Source organism: Lolium rigidum, chromosome 3, assembly GCF_022539505.1.
Source record: "Lolium rigidum isolate FL_2022 chromosome 3, APGP_CSIRO_Lrig_0.1, whole genome shotgun sequence".
Taxonomy (NCBI): domain Eukaryota; kingdom Viridiplantae; phylum Streptophyta; class Magnoliopsida; order Poales; family Poaceae; genus Lolium; species Lolium rigidum.
Window position 1 is genome coordinate 367,058,117 of NC_061510.1, and position 13,033 is coordinate 367,071,149.

Sequence of the window (13,033 nt, forward strand, 5' to 3'; positions counted from 1 at the left end):
TAGAATTATGCTTTGGGTACCCTGAATTGTACACGCAAATTAGCGGTAGCTTGGCAATAAGAATAACAAAGATTGGGGGAAAATAAAACCAGAAAACCAGAAAAGATACTAACGAAGGCACACATGCAGCCACCGCCAAAACAGAACAGGCACACCGCACACGACAGCCATCCATTCGATCAAGAACAGTCGATTAGCAAGATGAAAACACCATTAGCTCAGCGACCCAAGACAGCAATGAGCCAAATCACCGTTGTATTTCCCACAAAGCCACCATGACACCGTTGCCAATGACACATGACCCCAACATAAAAGGTACTTATTCATTCTACAGAAGAAATGTTGAATCAGAGGGTTCTCCTAGCTTCTCGCTGGTGTATTGGCAGCTAGAGACGAGGGGAACATGCGGAGACTTTCCTGAAGAAAAGTCAGATCGCTTCTCCCTCAACAACTCCACTAGTTTAATGGAAGAAATTTGCTATGTTATAAAAGAATGTAAATGGCACATGCCCGGTTCCGGTTTTGCCTGCTTCGCATCCATTGATGCTATCACCACGTTTCTGTTGCAGATGCAATCATGCAATGCCAGAACAGTAGAGCTTGGCACCTGATAAAATATTGCAGATTCACAGATATATCCCCTCCTTTTGCGATGCCAGTCAATCTTGCAATTCAGTCTGTCAGTGCAAACAAACAATTTAGACGATCCATTTTTTGGATTCTCGAAACTGGGTGGTAAGACAATCCAATGTTTTTCTTTATGAATGTTCCTGGCCATTTAACGAACAAACAAAGCACCCACCAATCTCCATCCTTTCCCCGAGTATCTTTGAGTAGATCCACTGATCCATGACAAATATTGCTTGAATTTGTATTGGTCGATGCGTGTGCTGCACGTGGAAGTATGCCACCACCGAGAACCTACCATTGGCATAGGACGCATCCTTTGGTAGCTCTGATGTGGGCAGATAGCGACGAGCAAGAAACAGCCGGGTACCAGCGGATCCCAGAGCGTGCCAGTGATCCAATCGCCAACGTATAATGAGATCAACTTGGAATAAGATAAGCTTGCGCGCGAGCGCACGCCTAACAGTATTTGGCATTTCTTCTCCACAGCGGCGACTCCCCACGCCAGTGAAGAGCTAAGCCAACTCGCTCCGTCCAGACTATTCTCTGTCTCTACTCAGCTTCCCTCCCTCTCCTCGCCCACCCAAGAGGCCATCCACCTTTCTCTTGACCCCATCCTCCTCCTCTCGCACCTTATCTTACCCATTTAAATACCTTGCATCTTCTTGGGGGGAGAGAGAGAGTAGTGAGAGGGTAGACAAAGAAAGAGAGACAAAACTATGGCGTTGCTGCAGCACCAAAGGTTGCCCGGCATTGGCTGCGGCGACATCTTGGCACGGGCAAGATCACAATGTCTGGCAGCGGCGTCCCATGCCCCCTCTTTACCTGTCTTGCTGCACGTTAATGGCGGCAGCAGGCAGGCTCATCTCGTCTCGCGTAAGGCCGGCAACGCCCTAAGCTTGAGCGGGAGGAGCAGGAGGCGAGAACTATGCGTCGTCGCGGCGTCCACGGCCAGCGTCACGCCTGCCTTGCCTAGCGGAGTCAGCGCCAGCGATGTCCTTTGGCCCTCAGCTGGTGAGTTTCGAGCTTTGAGATTCTTTTGCCCTCTCCTGCTTTCCCTGGATCTTTATGTTCATTCCCGGTAGTCATAGTCACAGTTGGGTTTGCTCCCTTCAACGGTACCTGTCAGACGATGGCAGTTATTTCAGTCTTTCTAAAACATCAGTTTCATGATCTTACCACCAGCTAGACTTCCAGAAAATAGAGTTACCACTTTTGACATACTTTTCTTCTCCTGGTGATATTATGAAGGTGCATTCTTGGCGATGGCAGTGCTAGGAAGAATAGATCAGATGATGGCGTTCAAGGGAGTATCATTGACAATTGCACCTCTTGGAGCTGTCTGCGCTGTGCTTTTCACCGCTCCAGCCTCGCCAGCTGCCAAGGTTTGTGGTCAACAGCAAAACTTAGTTTGGATACTTTTATATTTTGTAAGACAGCTAGTAGCCTAGGGCTGGATTTAGAATGACTCATTGCATTGATTAGCTTTACAGAAACGATATGTACAGAATGCATCTAACCTCTTCTTCTATGATTTCCGCAAAACAATATTTTTCAAAAGCTCCATCCACAAGCAGTTTCTACCCAAGTATTAGAACACTTTGAATTTTGAGAAGACTTCTATCATCTGGTAGTGAGGGATATACTGTAGGCATGTAGAACTTGGTTGAAATAACCCTACTCTACTTGCTTTGTCAAGTCATCAACACGCCATCAATGTTTATGTTTCCTGTCATTTTCAGTGTAGTAACTGCCATGTTATAGCTTCTCATTCGCATTGCAGAGAATCAAGAGATCTTGATAACCAATACTGACACTAGCAGGTGATTTTTTTGCAGAAATATAATATATTCGTCGCCCAGATTGGTTGCGCAGCAATCGGTGTGCTTGCCCTGTCGTTGTTTGGGCCTGGTTGGTTAGCAAGGGGTGCAGCTCTTTCTGCTTCCATAGCATTCATGACCATCACAGGTTCTACACACCCTCCAGGTAAAAAACCAGCATAAATTTTCCATCTGGTATATTACCCAGATATATGCATATGTGGTATTTCTATGTGCTTTACTGAACTCTTATTAATTTGTGATTTTTCTGCAACGAAATTCAGCAAGGACATAGTTTAATATCACCTCTTTCATGATGATTACAGCTGCAAGCTTGCCTCTCTTGTTTATTGATGGCCCGAAGTTTCACAACTTGCAATTCTGGTATGCACTTTTCCCTGGAGCAGCAGGCTGCGTCATTCTTTGCTTGATTGTAAGTTAACTGTACCTCTGACGCTCCTGAAAGTACATAAGAGCTGTTATAATGAGAGCTGAACATTGACCCTTGAATGCACATGTTGCAGCAAGAAGTGGTGGTTTACCTGAAGAAGAACTACAAGTTTTGACTCAAGCACCATCATTTCATGACTTCTTGAATCATGGTTTGATTATCATCCAAGATGTGCCATAAATTGATAGATCAGCATTTGGAAGGAGTTTACAAATTTAGATTTAGTTTTCTTGGCTCATTTGCCAAGGGAAAACTAGTAGGAAAATAAAAGCTTATTTTGCTTGCTAATTGTAATTGATCATGGTAAAGACCATGCAAATGTAATGTACATATATACCAATGAGAATGGAGTATGATGTATATACTCACTTATCCCTACATTTATGTTTCCCAATAGTATTTCTCATCTAACATAATTTTGCAACCATAAAAGAAATAGAATATTCCCAATAACCTCAGGTAATCTGAAAGGAGAAATCATGCCATTCACTCAAACATGGTTGCAGTTGCATGCACGCTTGCACAGTTGTAGTAGTAGTAACCATCCAAAAGGTAAAAGATGGATTCAGTAATGGAATATAGGTGGGAGTGGGAACATAGGATGCAACACACACACACAATTTAAAAAAAAAAAACGAATATATGGGAAACCTATAGAAAGAGGATACTATGCTTAACATACACTCCAAAGTGTGTATCATGATAAATTACTTCAGTGCTTCACTTGAACCAATCATCCTGAACTACTGTTGCCCTACTTTACCAACTTATGAACTTAGTTAATCAGGCTATTTAAATCTCATGAATGAAAACATGTAGTTAGATGTGTTACTATACATCCCAGTCATCACCTCTACTGCTAAAGAATCTCTTAGCAGTTAAGTTTCCATAGATCTCTGAAAATTCAGCAAGGCATTTGCTCCTAACATGATAATGTGCTTGTGTGTTTCGGCTAATGGCTACTCCTGAAAACTTAGACATGTCAATTGCCCAAGCTGGCTTCACATACTCCACTGTGCTCATTGAGCTTGCATTCGCAAACAAGAAATTTAGAAGGACGTCCTCACAATTGAAGAAACTGTCAACAGTCTCCCTTCCTACCTCAGCCTTCTCGCTCCAATACCTCTTAAAAGCCAAGTCATGATCCATAAATGCTGCTCCAGTCAGTATCATGTTATAACCTCCTTGTTGCCGAGCATATCTCTCATTGCGGTATTCCAGTGGAGTACCTTCAGCAAGGCGTGGATAGTAGCCAACGATCCTGTCAGGGTGCTCCCTCCATACCTTGAACCCACGCTCTAAGTCATCACATGGCATCATGATATCATCATCAAGCTCCATAACAGCTCTTGTCTTAATTTCTTCGTCTATGTTGAATCTGTTGTTCAGAGTGTTTTTATCTTCAACTCTGACTCTGACAGGAACTGCTGACTTCAATTCATTTTGTACTGGGGGACGGCCCTTGTTCCAGACAACTACAATCTCCCTCACTGACGCACATTTGGAGTAATGCTCCACAAACATCTTCAAATTCCAAAGGCGGACGTCATATGTCATAGTTAACAGTGTGAACTGTGAGTATCTACCCTTGATTGGATATGGCCCTTCAGCACCATTGCCACCATATATGTAGTGAGTTCCAAGACAAGTTAGAAAAGTTAAAATTAGTATAACTACTGCTACAGAAACTCGGCCCTTCCAAGTTCTGTAGTCAATTCTCCCACCGAGAAGAGAACCCAACTTGTTCAAACTGGAAATCAGCAAGCTTAGCTTGTCCTGTAGAACGAATTGCTGCTTTGCATGGAAGAAATCATCCCGTTTCTCAGTTTGTGGAGCACACCATCTGAGTGGCAACGTGCACTTAATCGCACCAATGAGCCCACCAAGCAGCAGAATTAGTACAAGAGTGACTCCATAAATCATGTACCCTATGGTCGGACGGTGAACTGAATCACTTGAGGACACTCTATCACCATCCATTACCCCAATCCAGACTTGACTTGATTGAAGCCATTGAACATCAAGATGATGGGACCGTGCACCATTCCATGCATGTTTTTCCTTTGGGGGCTTGTCGATGGCAAATGATACCTCAACTTCCTTGTATTCATTTGCTGTCAGGATTTCAACTTTGAAGACTTTGATACTATGGCCAGATACACCGCCACTATCTTTGCCTATACGATAGAGATTGCCATCATAAATGATTGGCCTGCCTCCATTTCTAAAACTCGACCTGTTGGCCATGCTACGAATTGGATTATGCCTGTGTGGATTCCAAGGAGCAAGAGGAGAGCTGCTATACCAGATACTGAGCTCTCCATTCTGTTTTCCACCATAAGAGCTTAAATCTGATCCAAGGAGCCAATAGGAACCCTGGAAATTTATGATCACTGAATCTACAAGTGGCTTCTCCAGAAGGACCTTCTCCAATTTCCACGTAAGGGGGAAATCCAATGCACGGTATAACCGAAGATCTCCATTCTTGCTACTTTCCGGCATCATATAGATCTGCGGATTGAGGCAAGTAATAAAGTACATGTGAGGATGGATAGAACTGGAACTTCTCGATCACGAATAATAAGCAGCTTTGAATGGGATATTTACCTTGTTATCGTAGCTGAACACATATGGGTATGAAAGATGCCAGTCCTCATCTAGCACCACGCCCAATTGCTGCCATGTTGCACCGGAGTCCTTGCTCACAGCAGCGGCAATGTCACCTTGTGATGTAGCTGGGTTCTTCGTCTCGAAAAACATGTAAATGGCATCACCCTGAGGAAAATTCAGTTTCACATCCATCCGGTCAAGGTACAAACCACGACTGAACAAGAACTGATCACGGCGATCTTAAAAGTTCTGATGAAAGATACATTGCGGGGAACGAATCACCACGACAACTACTTTCGCCTCTAAGTATGAAAATGTACAAGGGTGATGTTCAGAGCAGCACACTAACTTGGAGCATCAAGCATCTAACAAGTGCCCCTAGTTGATACTAAAACAGTATTCAATTACTGAAGTAATCTAATTGAGACATGGGCCCATGGGTGTGTTATATCTACTTGGGTTACTACTTGCTAGATGCGGAATTGCGGACACACAATATGGCATAATCGACGCAGTATCCGTCGCCCTACCTGACCATATACATGGCCGCCAGCAGAGAGCTACGAACGGGCGGGAATATTGAAATCAGAACGCGACCAAAGCTTTACCTTCGCACACTAGCTTGGAGAACCAACCATCAGACAAGTGACCCAGTTGATACTAAGATATTCAAATTTAGTGGCATAATCAATGAGGAACACAGAATATGACATGATCGATGCAGTGTCCGTAACCCTGCTGCTTTAGTGCTGCGAGAGCTGCTAACGCGAGGGAATACTGAAATCGGAGCGCGACAAATTAGAGGTTCGAACCTGGATGAAGAGGAAGGGGTTGGCGACGAAGCTGCTGGGGAATCCGGCCTCCGCCACGTCCGCGCACGTCACCGCCGGGTTCGCCACCGGCCACGCAGCTCCTTCGTCGTTCGAGATCCCCCACTGCGATCCACGGGAAACCCAAGTTAAACGGTGCATATAAAGGACGCGCCCACTGGAGCAGAGGAGGGAGTGGAATTACGTGTTCGATTGGCTTGAGGGTGAATGGGGAGTCGCCGAGGAAGACGCCGGCGGACCAGGAGCCCTCGGCGTCGGCGCCGCAGCGGCGTGTGGCGGGCGGGTGCGGGAAGCGGGGGGCGAGCGCGCGGGAGAAGGCCGCGGCGACGAGGGCGAGGAGCGTGATCGCGGCGCAGAGGTAGGCGGGCGCGGAGGGCGGGGAGTGGTGGGGGCGCCGGCGATGCGCCGCCGTCGCCGGCCGCGGGGACGACGACATCGGCCGGCGGTTACAGATGGAAAGCTCCAGGTGCGCTTTTCTTTCCCCACTTCGGTTCTGTGACGTGCCGCGGCGCGGCGCCTGTGTTCTGCTGCCCGCTGGATCAAGACGCCGTTCGGAACGGTTGCGGGAAGAAGTCTGGGACGTCGATGGCCGATCTGATGGCTGCGGTTAGCCTGAAGAAACATGTTGTTCTCTCTCTTCCCCACAGCGACCCAATTTTCACCAAATTTGAAATTTGTAGCAGAGTTTGAATGAAGCAGTTTTCATTATGCAATGTGAATGGTAAGACGGAAGAAAAACTACTGGAATATGGGCAGTGAGAACGGCAATCGGGAGCACGATAACAAGGAAAAAACAAGTTGAAGAGGGTGCAAAAAAATGGGTTTGGAGATGTTACATGGATTCCAAGGTCATCATCAGTAACATTGATAAGTTTCAGATTTACACTTCTCTGCTCAATCAGGAATCACATTCCTAGGTCCCAGCAGTATAACAGGTTCCGGTGCTACCCTCCCTCGTAGGGCCTCCGAGTTGTAGCAGCAGAAATGGGGTATCAATACCAGCAGGCAGCAGCCCGTGCCGCTATGCACGCATCCATCAGGCGCACCATAACAATCGCGAGAATCTATATGTGCCTCCGAACCAGATCAAAACCGCTATATTTACAGTTTCTAGGTGTACATATGCGTGGTGCATGTTTTACAATATCTTCCTAGCCTTTAGGTACCGGTACATGAGGAAAAATCCAGCTACTGCCCCGACTGCTATTCCACCAGTTGTCGCCCAAAATGCCCACTGCTCCAAAACAAATTCACCGTCAAACGAAAGGGGCGCAATGCTATATCAAGTAACAGCTAGTGTAGGCAGGTGGCACTGACACGGAATAAAATCTGAGGAGTACAGTGCTATACCGAGTTCGTCTCGAGGTACGATGTAAGGTTCATGCCAAATATTCCTACAGAACAGAAAACAATACAATGGATGAGCCAGGTTTTTAATGGCTCCTACTAAGGAATACCATGTACCAACTAGACTCTCAAATTACCCGCAAAAAAAAAACTAGACTCTCAAAAACAAGATTCTAGTGAATAAGAAAATTCATGAAGGTGATCTTTTATACCTGCAATTAGTGCTCCTACAGCAACGCAAAATGTTCCAACCTGAAGAAGCAGCTCCACCCTGCTTACCTCCAGTCTCCGGGAACTGTAAGAATGTCCAAAGTTATGGTAAGGAGTAACACCATTTTATGATACATTAGAGATTTGGAGCAACTTAGCTACAGATATTTTCTGTCGCAAAAAAACACTGCACTACGCAAATGCGTCCTTCGATTTCGCCCCCAAAGAAATTCTACTACCTCATAGTCATGCAGAATGACATCTAAACTAATTCAGCCCATTGGATCATAACGGAACAGATGGGTGGTCTATATTGATTTGAAGATATGATAAAGGAGCTCTTTATTTACATGAAGTAATATTATTTCTGCCATAAGCATTTTTTATTATCCAATTATATTGGGAAACAAAAAATTCAAAAATATGTGCATATAGTCAAATAATTTTTAAGCTCATGTGGTGATAATAGACAGACCTTAAGTTCACTGCAATTGAATCTTCCATTTCTCTTGCAGAATCAAGAAGTCTCTCTGCCTGACCATGGCATGATTCACATCTGACAATAAGAATGGAAACTTGGTGAAAACACAAAACCGCAAGGAATAAACAAGAAACACATTAATGTATTGCAGGACTTACCTTTGAAGATAATTTTCCAATAGCATTTCAATTTCTTCCTCTTCTTCTGTTGAGGTCAAAAGTTACAGATCAATTCACGTTAGGAACCAATCATCTGGCTAATATCAAATAACATACCCCTGGCCACCTAATTAATTTACTTTATTATTATTTTTCTCTCAGAACTTGTAGACACTCCACATAAACAAAAAAATTCAATTGCTTTCCTCTCATTTTCACGAGTGGCTTCTTCCTTTTCTTTCGTTTCATTTCTTTATAAGAAATATCACAGATGCATTTGTACTGTTGCAATTTGCCACTTTAAACTACTCGCATATGCTACAAAGGTATCCCATCAATGCTATGTTTCAGGACATAAGATATTGGTCTAGCAATTAGATGGCAGAAGGACATAATGAAGGTGCATGGTCGCAATGATAATTCAGTTGTACCTTCAGCAATATGCTTCTCTAAAGGAACAGAACATTCCACATCATCGCTCAATTTATCTAGTGTACAATTTCTCCCCATAATACATATTCTACGAATTTCATGAGGATCTTCTAGGAGATCAATGAGCATTTGCTTGAGATCACCGGCTCGTGAACCCAGCTCAACCTTGACACATGAATACAGAATCAAAATCAAATCAATTTGACAACTGTGTCCAGGAAATTATTCTAAAGGCAGATTTAATACCAGTGATTGTTTGCTTAGACGAAGCTGCTCCAGAACATCACCTGTCAACCGATTTGGTAGAACTTCAAGCAACGTGGCTACCTGAGATGAGAGCCCAGAGCCAAGTAGCAATCCCATTAGTTCAGTTGGCAGAGGTGTTATAGGGAGGACAATATGCAGCAAAGTTGTGCACTTATAAGAGGCCAGCAGAAGGCGCAAGGTGTTAAGACACAAAGAAGGAAAGAACTGGCAGCATTATAGTTTGCATGCTGATGTATGTACTTGGCATGAAGTTGTTTGAACTGAACTGTGGAAATAGGGAAGGTGAACAACAGTCGACAAGTGCATCAGGTCATCTACTAAGAACAAATCAGAGATTGCCCTTAAAATGAGTACACATGAAGAAAAACGAGCAACAACTTCATCGTAGATATACTACCTCCGTTACAAAATAAATGTAGCAGATTTGTCTAGATTCATACGTATCTACACACTAAAATGCATCTAGATACATGTGAATCTAGACAAATCTATGACACTTATTTTGGAACGGATGGAGCAGTTCTGAAGAAACAAAACTGTGATGTGAAACCAGGAACACCTTATGGAAGGATGACTTTTTAAGTACTCACTCGGGGCTCAACATGCATTAATCTTCGCTCCAACCTTTGTATTCTCGAAAGCAGTGCGGCTTCGACAACCTAAACATAACAGGAACACAAAGAAAGATTGGATCATTTTCCGCCCAATATTGGACCGACAGGTACCCTCAAACTCCATGAATACCAAATACAAATGGAAGGGCCACATAACAGCATGTTTTACTAAAAAATCATTAATAAAACTAAATCAATGAAGTTAAACGTGTATAGTAGAACAATCATGAATAATTTAGAAAATCATGGACATGTCTGCACTGCTGTTATTCAAGACTTGACTTACTTGATGACTAGAGAACTCTAGAAAATCAAGGATGAGTAGTCGAGTGGTGTAATCATGCATATACGTTACTTTAAAATAAAATAAAACTTGTGATTGTTTAACATGCTTCATTGTTGAAATTACAATGTAGATATGAATAGAAATACGCAGCTATTTGAGCAATTCTGAGGCTCTCAAATCCTAACCGGGTTAAAATCAGTAAACCTTGGTCCACCAAAAAGAAAACACTAAACCTCAATAGAAATAAAACTTTCCAAGTTTCCATTGATACAATAAGGAGAAAATAAATTGACAGAGCAACATGACGCCATATTAAGATCATCCACAGACTCCAAATACAAATGAATACAACATTTTTTTTGCGAGAAAACAGATGAATACAATAACAGCCTATCGATTACCTCAAGTTGAAAAGGCATTGCAGGCCCGCCATTGATGTTCCTCGGATTTAACCGGGGTAGTAATAACTCTAAGAAGGCCTTTCCTCCTGGGCTGCTCAAGTTAGAGAAAATATCAATAAGTTTGTTTTGTATGGTAAGTTCACCAATACCAGTAGGTTCCAATCACAAACATATAAACTGACCTGTTATAGTTGAATATAAGGACACGTTCATGCATAGCAATTGCTCTCAACGAACCAAGATTGAGTAATATTGCTTGTTCACGTACCTACAAAAAATGGTGAAATAAGAGCTTACACGAGCATCTTATATAGAAAGCAAGATGGTTAAGAGAAAAGTACATGAATGATCATGCAAGTTGACAACACAGAGAATAGCCAAAATAAATTTGCAGGGAAAGCAAAAAATGTGCTAGACATCAACCCATAGTAACATTTCTTAAGATGATTTTAACTGAATCGTAGTCAATGTTCCTGAAACACAGATGTAAGCAATACTTGAGCTGAAATTACGATCCTATGACATACATATTGTAGTACATTAACTTTATTTCTTATTTTTCAATCTTTTCAAGTGCAACTATTTGTGGGCTCCATGGTTTACTGTAAACACAGAGCGTGGCTTTTCACATTTAACAAAGAGGAAACAATTATACTGTCGTAGGAGTAGGGCCGTGGCACAAAATCCATTGTTTGAACATATGAAATGATGTACAGGATAGGACTTCGACAAACGGAGGGAAAAATATATAAATGTTACCAGCAGCGAAGGCATTGAATTCATTAGCCATAGTGATGGGTCAACACTTCTGGTATCTCGTAGACGGAGGCCTAGCAGCAGAAGAGTTAAAAATCACAAGTATGCAAGTGCTTGAAAACCACAAATATATTTATCGAGAATATTCTGCATTGAGAAAGTCGTGGCTGAGCTCAGGTGTAGGTGCACCAATTAACTTTGGACATAATTTTGTGGCGTTATAATTTAACAAAAAATCAAAGAAAAAAACATGATTCTAGTACATCATCACACAATGTTACACATAAAACTGGAGAGAAATAAAATGATATCAGGCAAACACAAAAGAGCACGTTGTAGCAAATATACTTGAATATAAAACTAATATAATTCTCCCTTTTTTGTTTCTCCAAAAGATACAACATATAACCATGAAATTTTACAGGTCAACCTAGATTAGTACTGCAATGCTTAGAATTGTTTTTGGATTTTTGGTTCACTGGAAACAGCTAAAACGACAAGGACTGTGTATTGGATTCTGCATACCACTTGATTTCAGTAGCTGCCGCCGGCTTATCTTTTCGGTAGACACCCTTCCGTTAGACTTCACTTCTATGACCTGAGTAGAGTTCGATATTGATGTGAAGGTTAATTCGCATCTTGCAAGGTGGTAAGCTTCAAAAATTGTAAGGGGCATTATTCCGCTAAATCCCACCCACCCTTCCATAAAAATGTCCTCAAACTAGCATGGCAACTCTTGATTTGAACTGTATAAATACAAAAGCACGCATTGCTTCTTGATATCTATCGACTTGTCGTCAGAGTGACCACATTGCAGTGTTTCCTTCTAGAGGCGTATGCTTGGTTGATGGATTACTCCAACGCTGTTGCAGTCTGAAACTCTATTTGCATAATTTTGTTCGAATAGCAGGAAACGGAGCGAGAAACGTTGGGGCGGCATGCAATGTGAAGGCAATGCAGCCGAATGTTTGACTTTCTAGGCATAATGGTTACTTACTTATCCCCTCAACTGCCTTCCGTTACTCTCGCATTCGACATCGTATCATAAAAAACAGTTCATATTGCATAATCACCATGTTCATGTGGTTGCAACAATACAAGGCGTAACCCGGCCGGAGTTGGCTGGGGACCTACCTCGTAGACGGGCTCCTTGATGCCTAGCGAGACGTAGTCCGCGGCGAAGCGTCCCGAGCCCCTCGATGCCCCCGCGCTCTCCGCGTCTCGGGCACCGCCATCTCCTCCCCTCTCCTCCTCTTCGGAATCCTGCTCCTCGGCAACGGCCCGCCCATCATTCCCCTCCGCGGCCCGCGGCGCCGGGGGTGTGAGCGGCAGAAGGATACCTCCTCCCCTCCGCGCGCCGGCGGAGAGCCCTAGCGGCGGGAGAGGCAGCCTGGGCAAGCGGCAGCGGGGCAGGAGGTGGAGCGGCAGCGGGACGGGGAGGACGGCCTGCGACGCGCACGGGGAGGAGGACACGGACGCCATGGGCGGGCGCTCCGCGGGGGCATCAAGCGCGCGCGCCCCTGTATTTTTGGGCGAGCGACGGCAATGGCGAGGTGGAGAAAGAAGCAAGGAAGGAAGGAAGAAGCGAGGCGGGAAATGCTATCCGGTGGTTGGGCTGGTGGCTGTCCTGCCTTCCGCGGAGGGCGATCGGGGCCGTCCGGTTCCTGATCTGACGGTCCTGGTTTGTCCGGGGTGTTTGCTCATTTGGACGTGCCTTCTGGCCGGTGGGACCTCCGGGGAGAG

General features: G+C 44.0%; 3 protein-coding genes across 3 annotated transcripts; 1 reads left to right on the plus strand and 2 right to left on the minus strand.

Annotated features, from left to right (window-relative positions):
* Positions 1-1,185: 1,185 nt before the first annotated feature.
* Positions 1,186-3,262, plus strand: LOC124704242. Its single transcript, XM_047236488.1, has 5 exons — positions 1,186-1,641; positions 1,879-2,012; positions 2,466-2,613; positions 2,774-2,880; positions 2,972-3,262. Exons 1-5 carry the CDS (start codon positions 1,347-1,349, stop codon positions 3,011-3,013), a joined length of 726 nt encoding a protein of 241 aa, XP_047092444.1. The 5' UTR covers positions 1,186-1,346; the 3' UTR covers positions 3,014-3,262.
* Positions 3,263-3,725: 463 nt separating this feature from the next.
* On the minus strand, positions 3,726-6,774 carry LOC124697375 (glucosamine inositolphosphorylceramide transferase 1-like). Its single transcript, XM_047229978.1, has 4 exons — positions 6,523-6,774; positions 6,321-6,443; positions 5,506-5,673; positions 3,726-5,409 (listed from the first exon to the last, which is right to left on the minus strand). The coding sequence occupies exons 1-4, from the start codon at positions 6,772-6,774 to the stop codon at positions 3,730-3,732; spliced, it is 2,223 nt and encodes a 740-aa protein (XP_047085934.1). The 3' UTR covers positions 3,726-3,729.
* Positions 6,775-7,136: 362 nt separating this feature from the next.
* On the minus strand, positions 7,137-12,787 carry LOC124704243 (magnesium transporter MRS2-A, chloroplastic-like). Its single transcript, XM_047236489.1, has 13 exons — positions 12,425-12,787; positions 11,816-11,888; positions 11,294-11,364; positions 10,717-10,802; positions 10,535-10,625; positions 9,824-9,892; positions 9,213-9,293; positions 8,966-9,131; positions 8,535-8,580; positions 8,371-8,451; positions 7,898-7,980; positions 7,689-7,732; positions 7,137-7,572 (listed from the first exon to the last, which is right to left on the minus strand). The coding sequence occupies exons 1-13, from the start codon at positions 12,770-12,772 to the stop codon at positions 7,477-7,479; spliced, it is 1,335 nt and encodes a 444-aa protein (XP_047092445.1). The 5' UTR covers positions 12,773-12,787; the 3' UTR covers positions 7,137-7,476.
* Between the last annotated feature and the right edge of the window lie 246 nt (positions 12,788-13,033).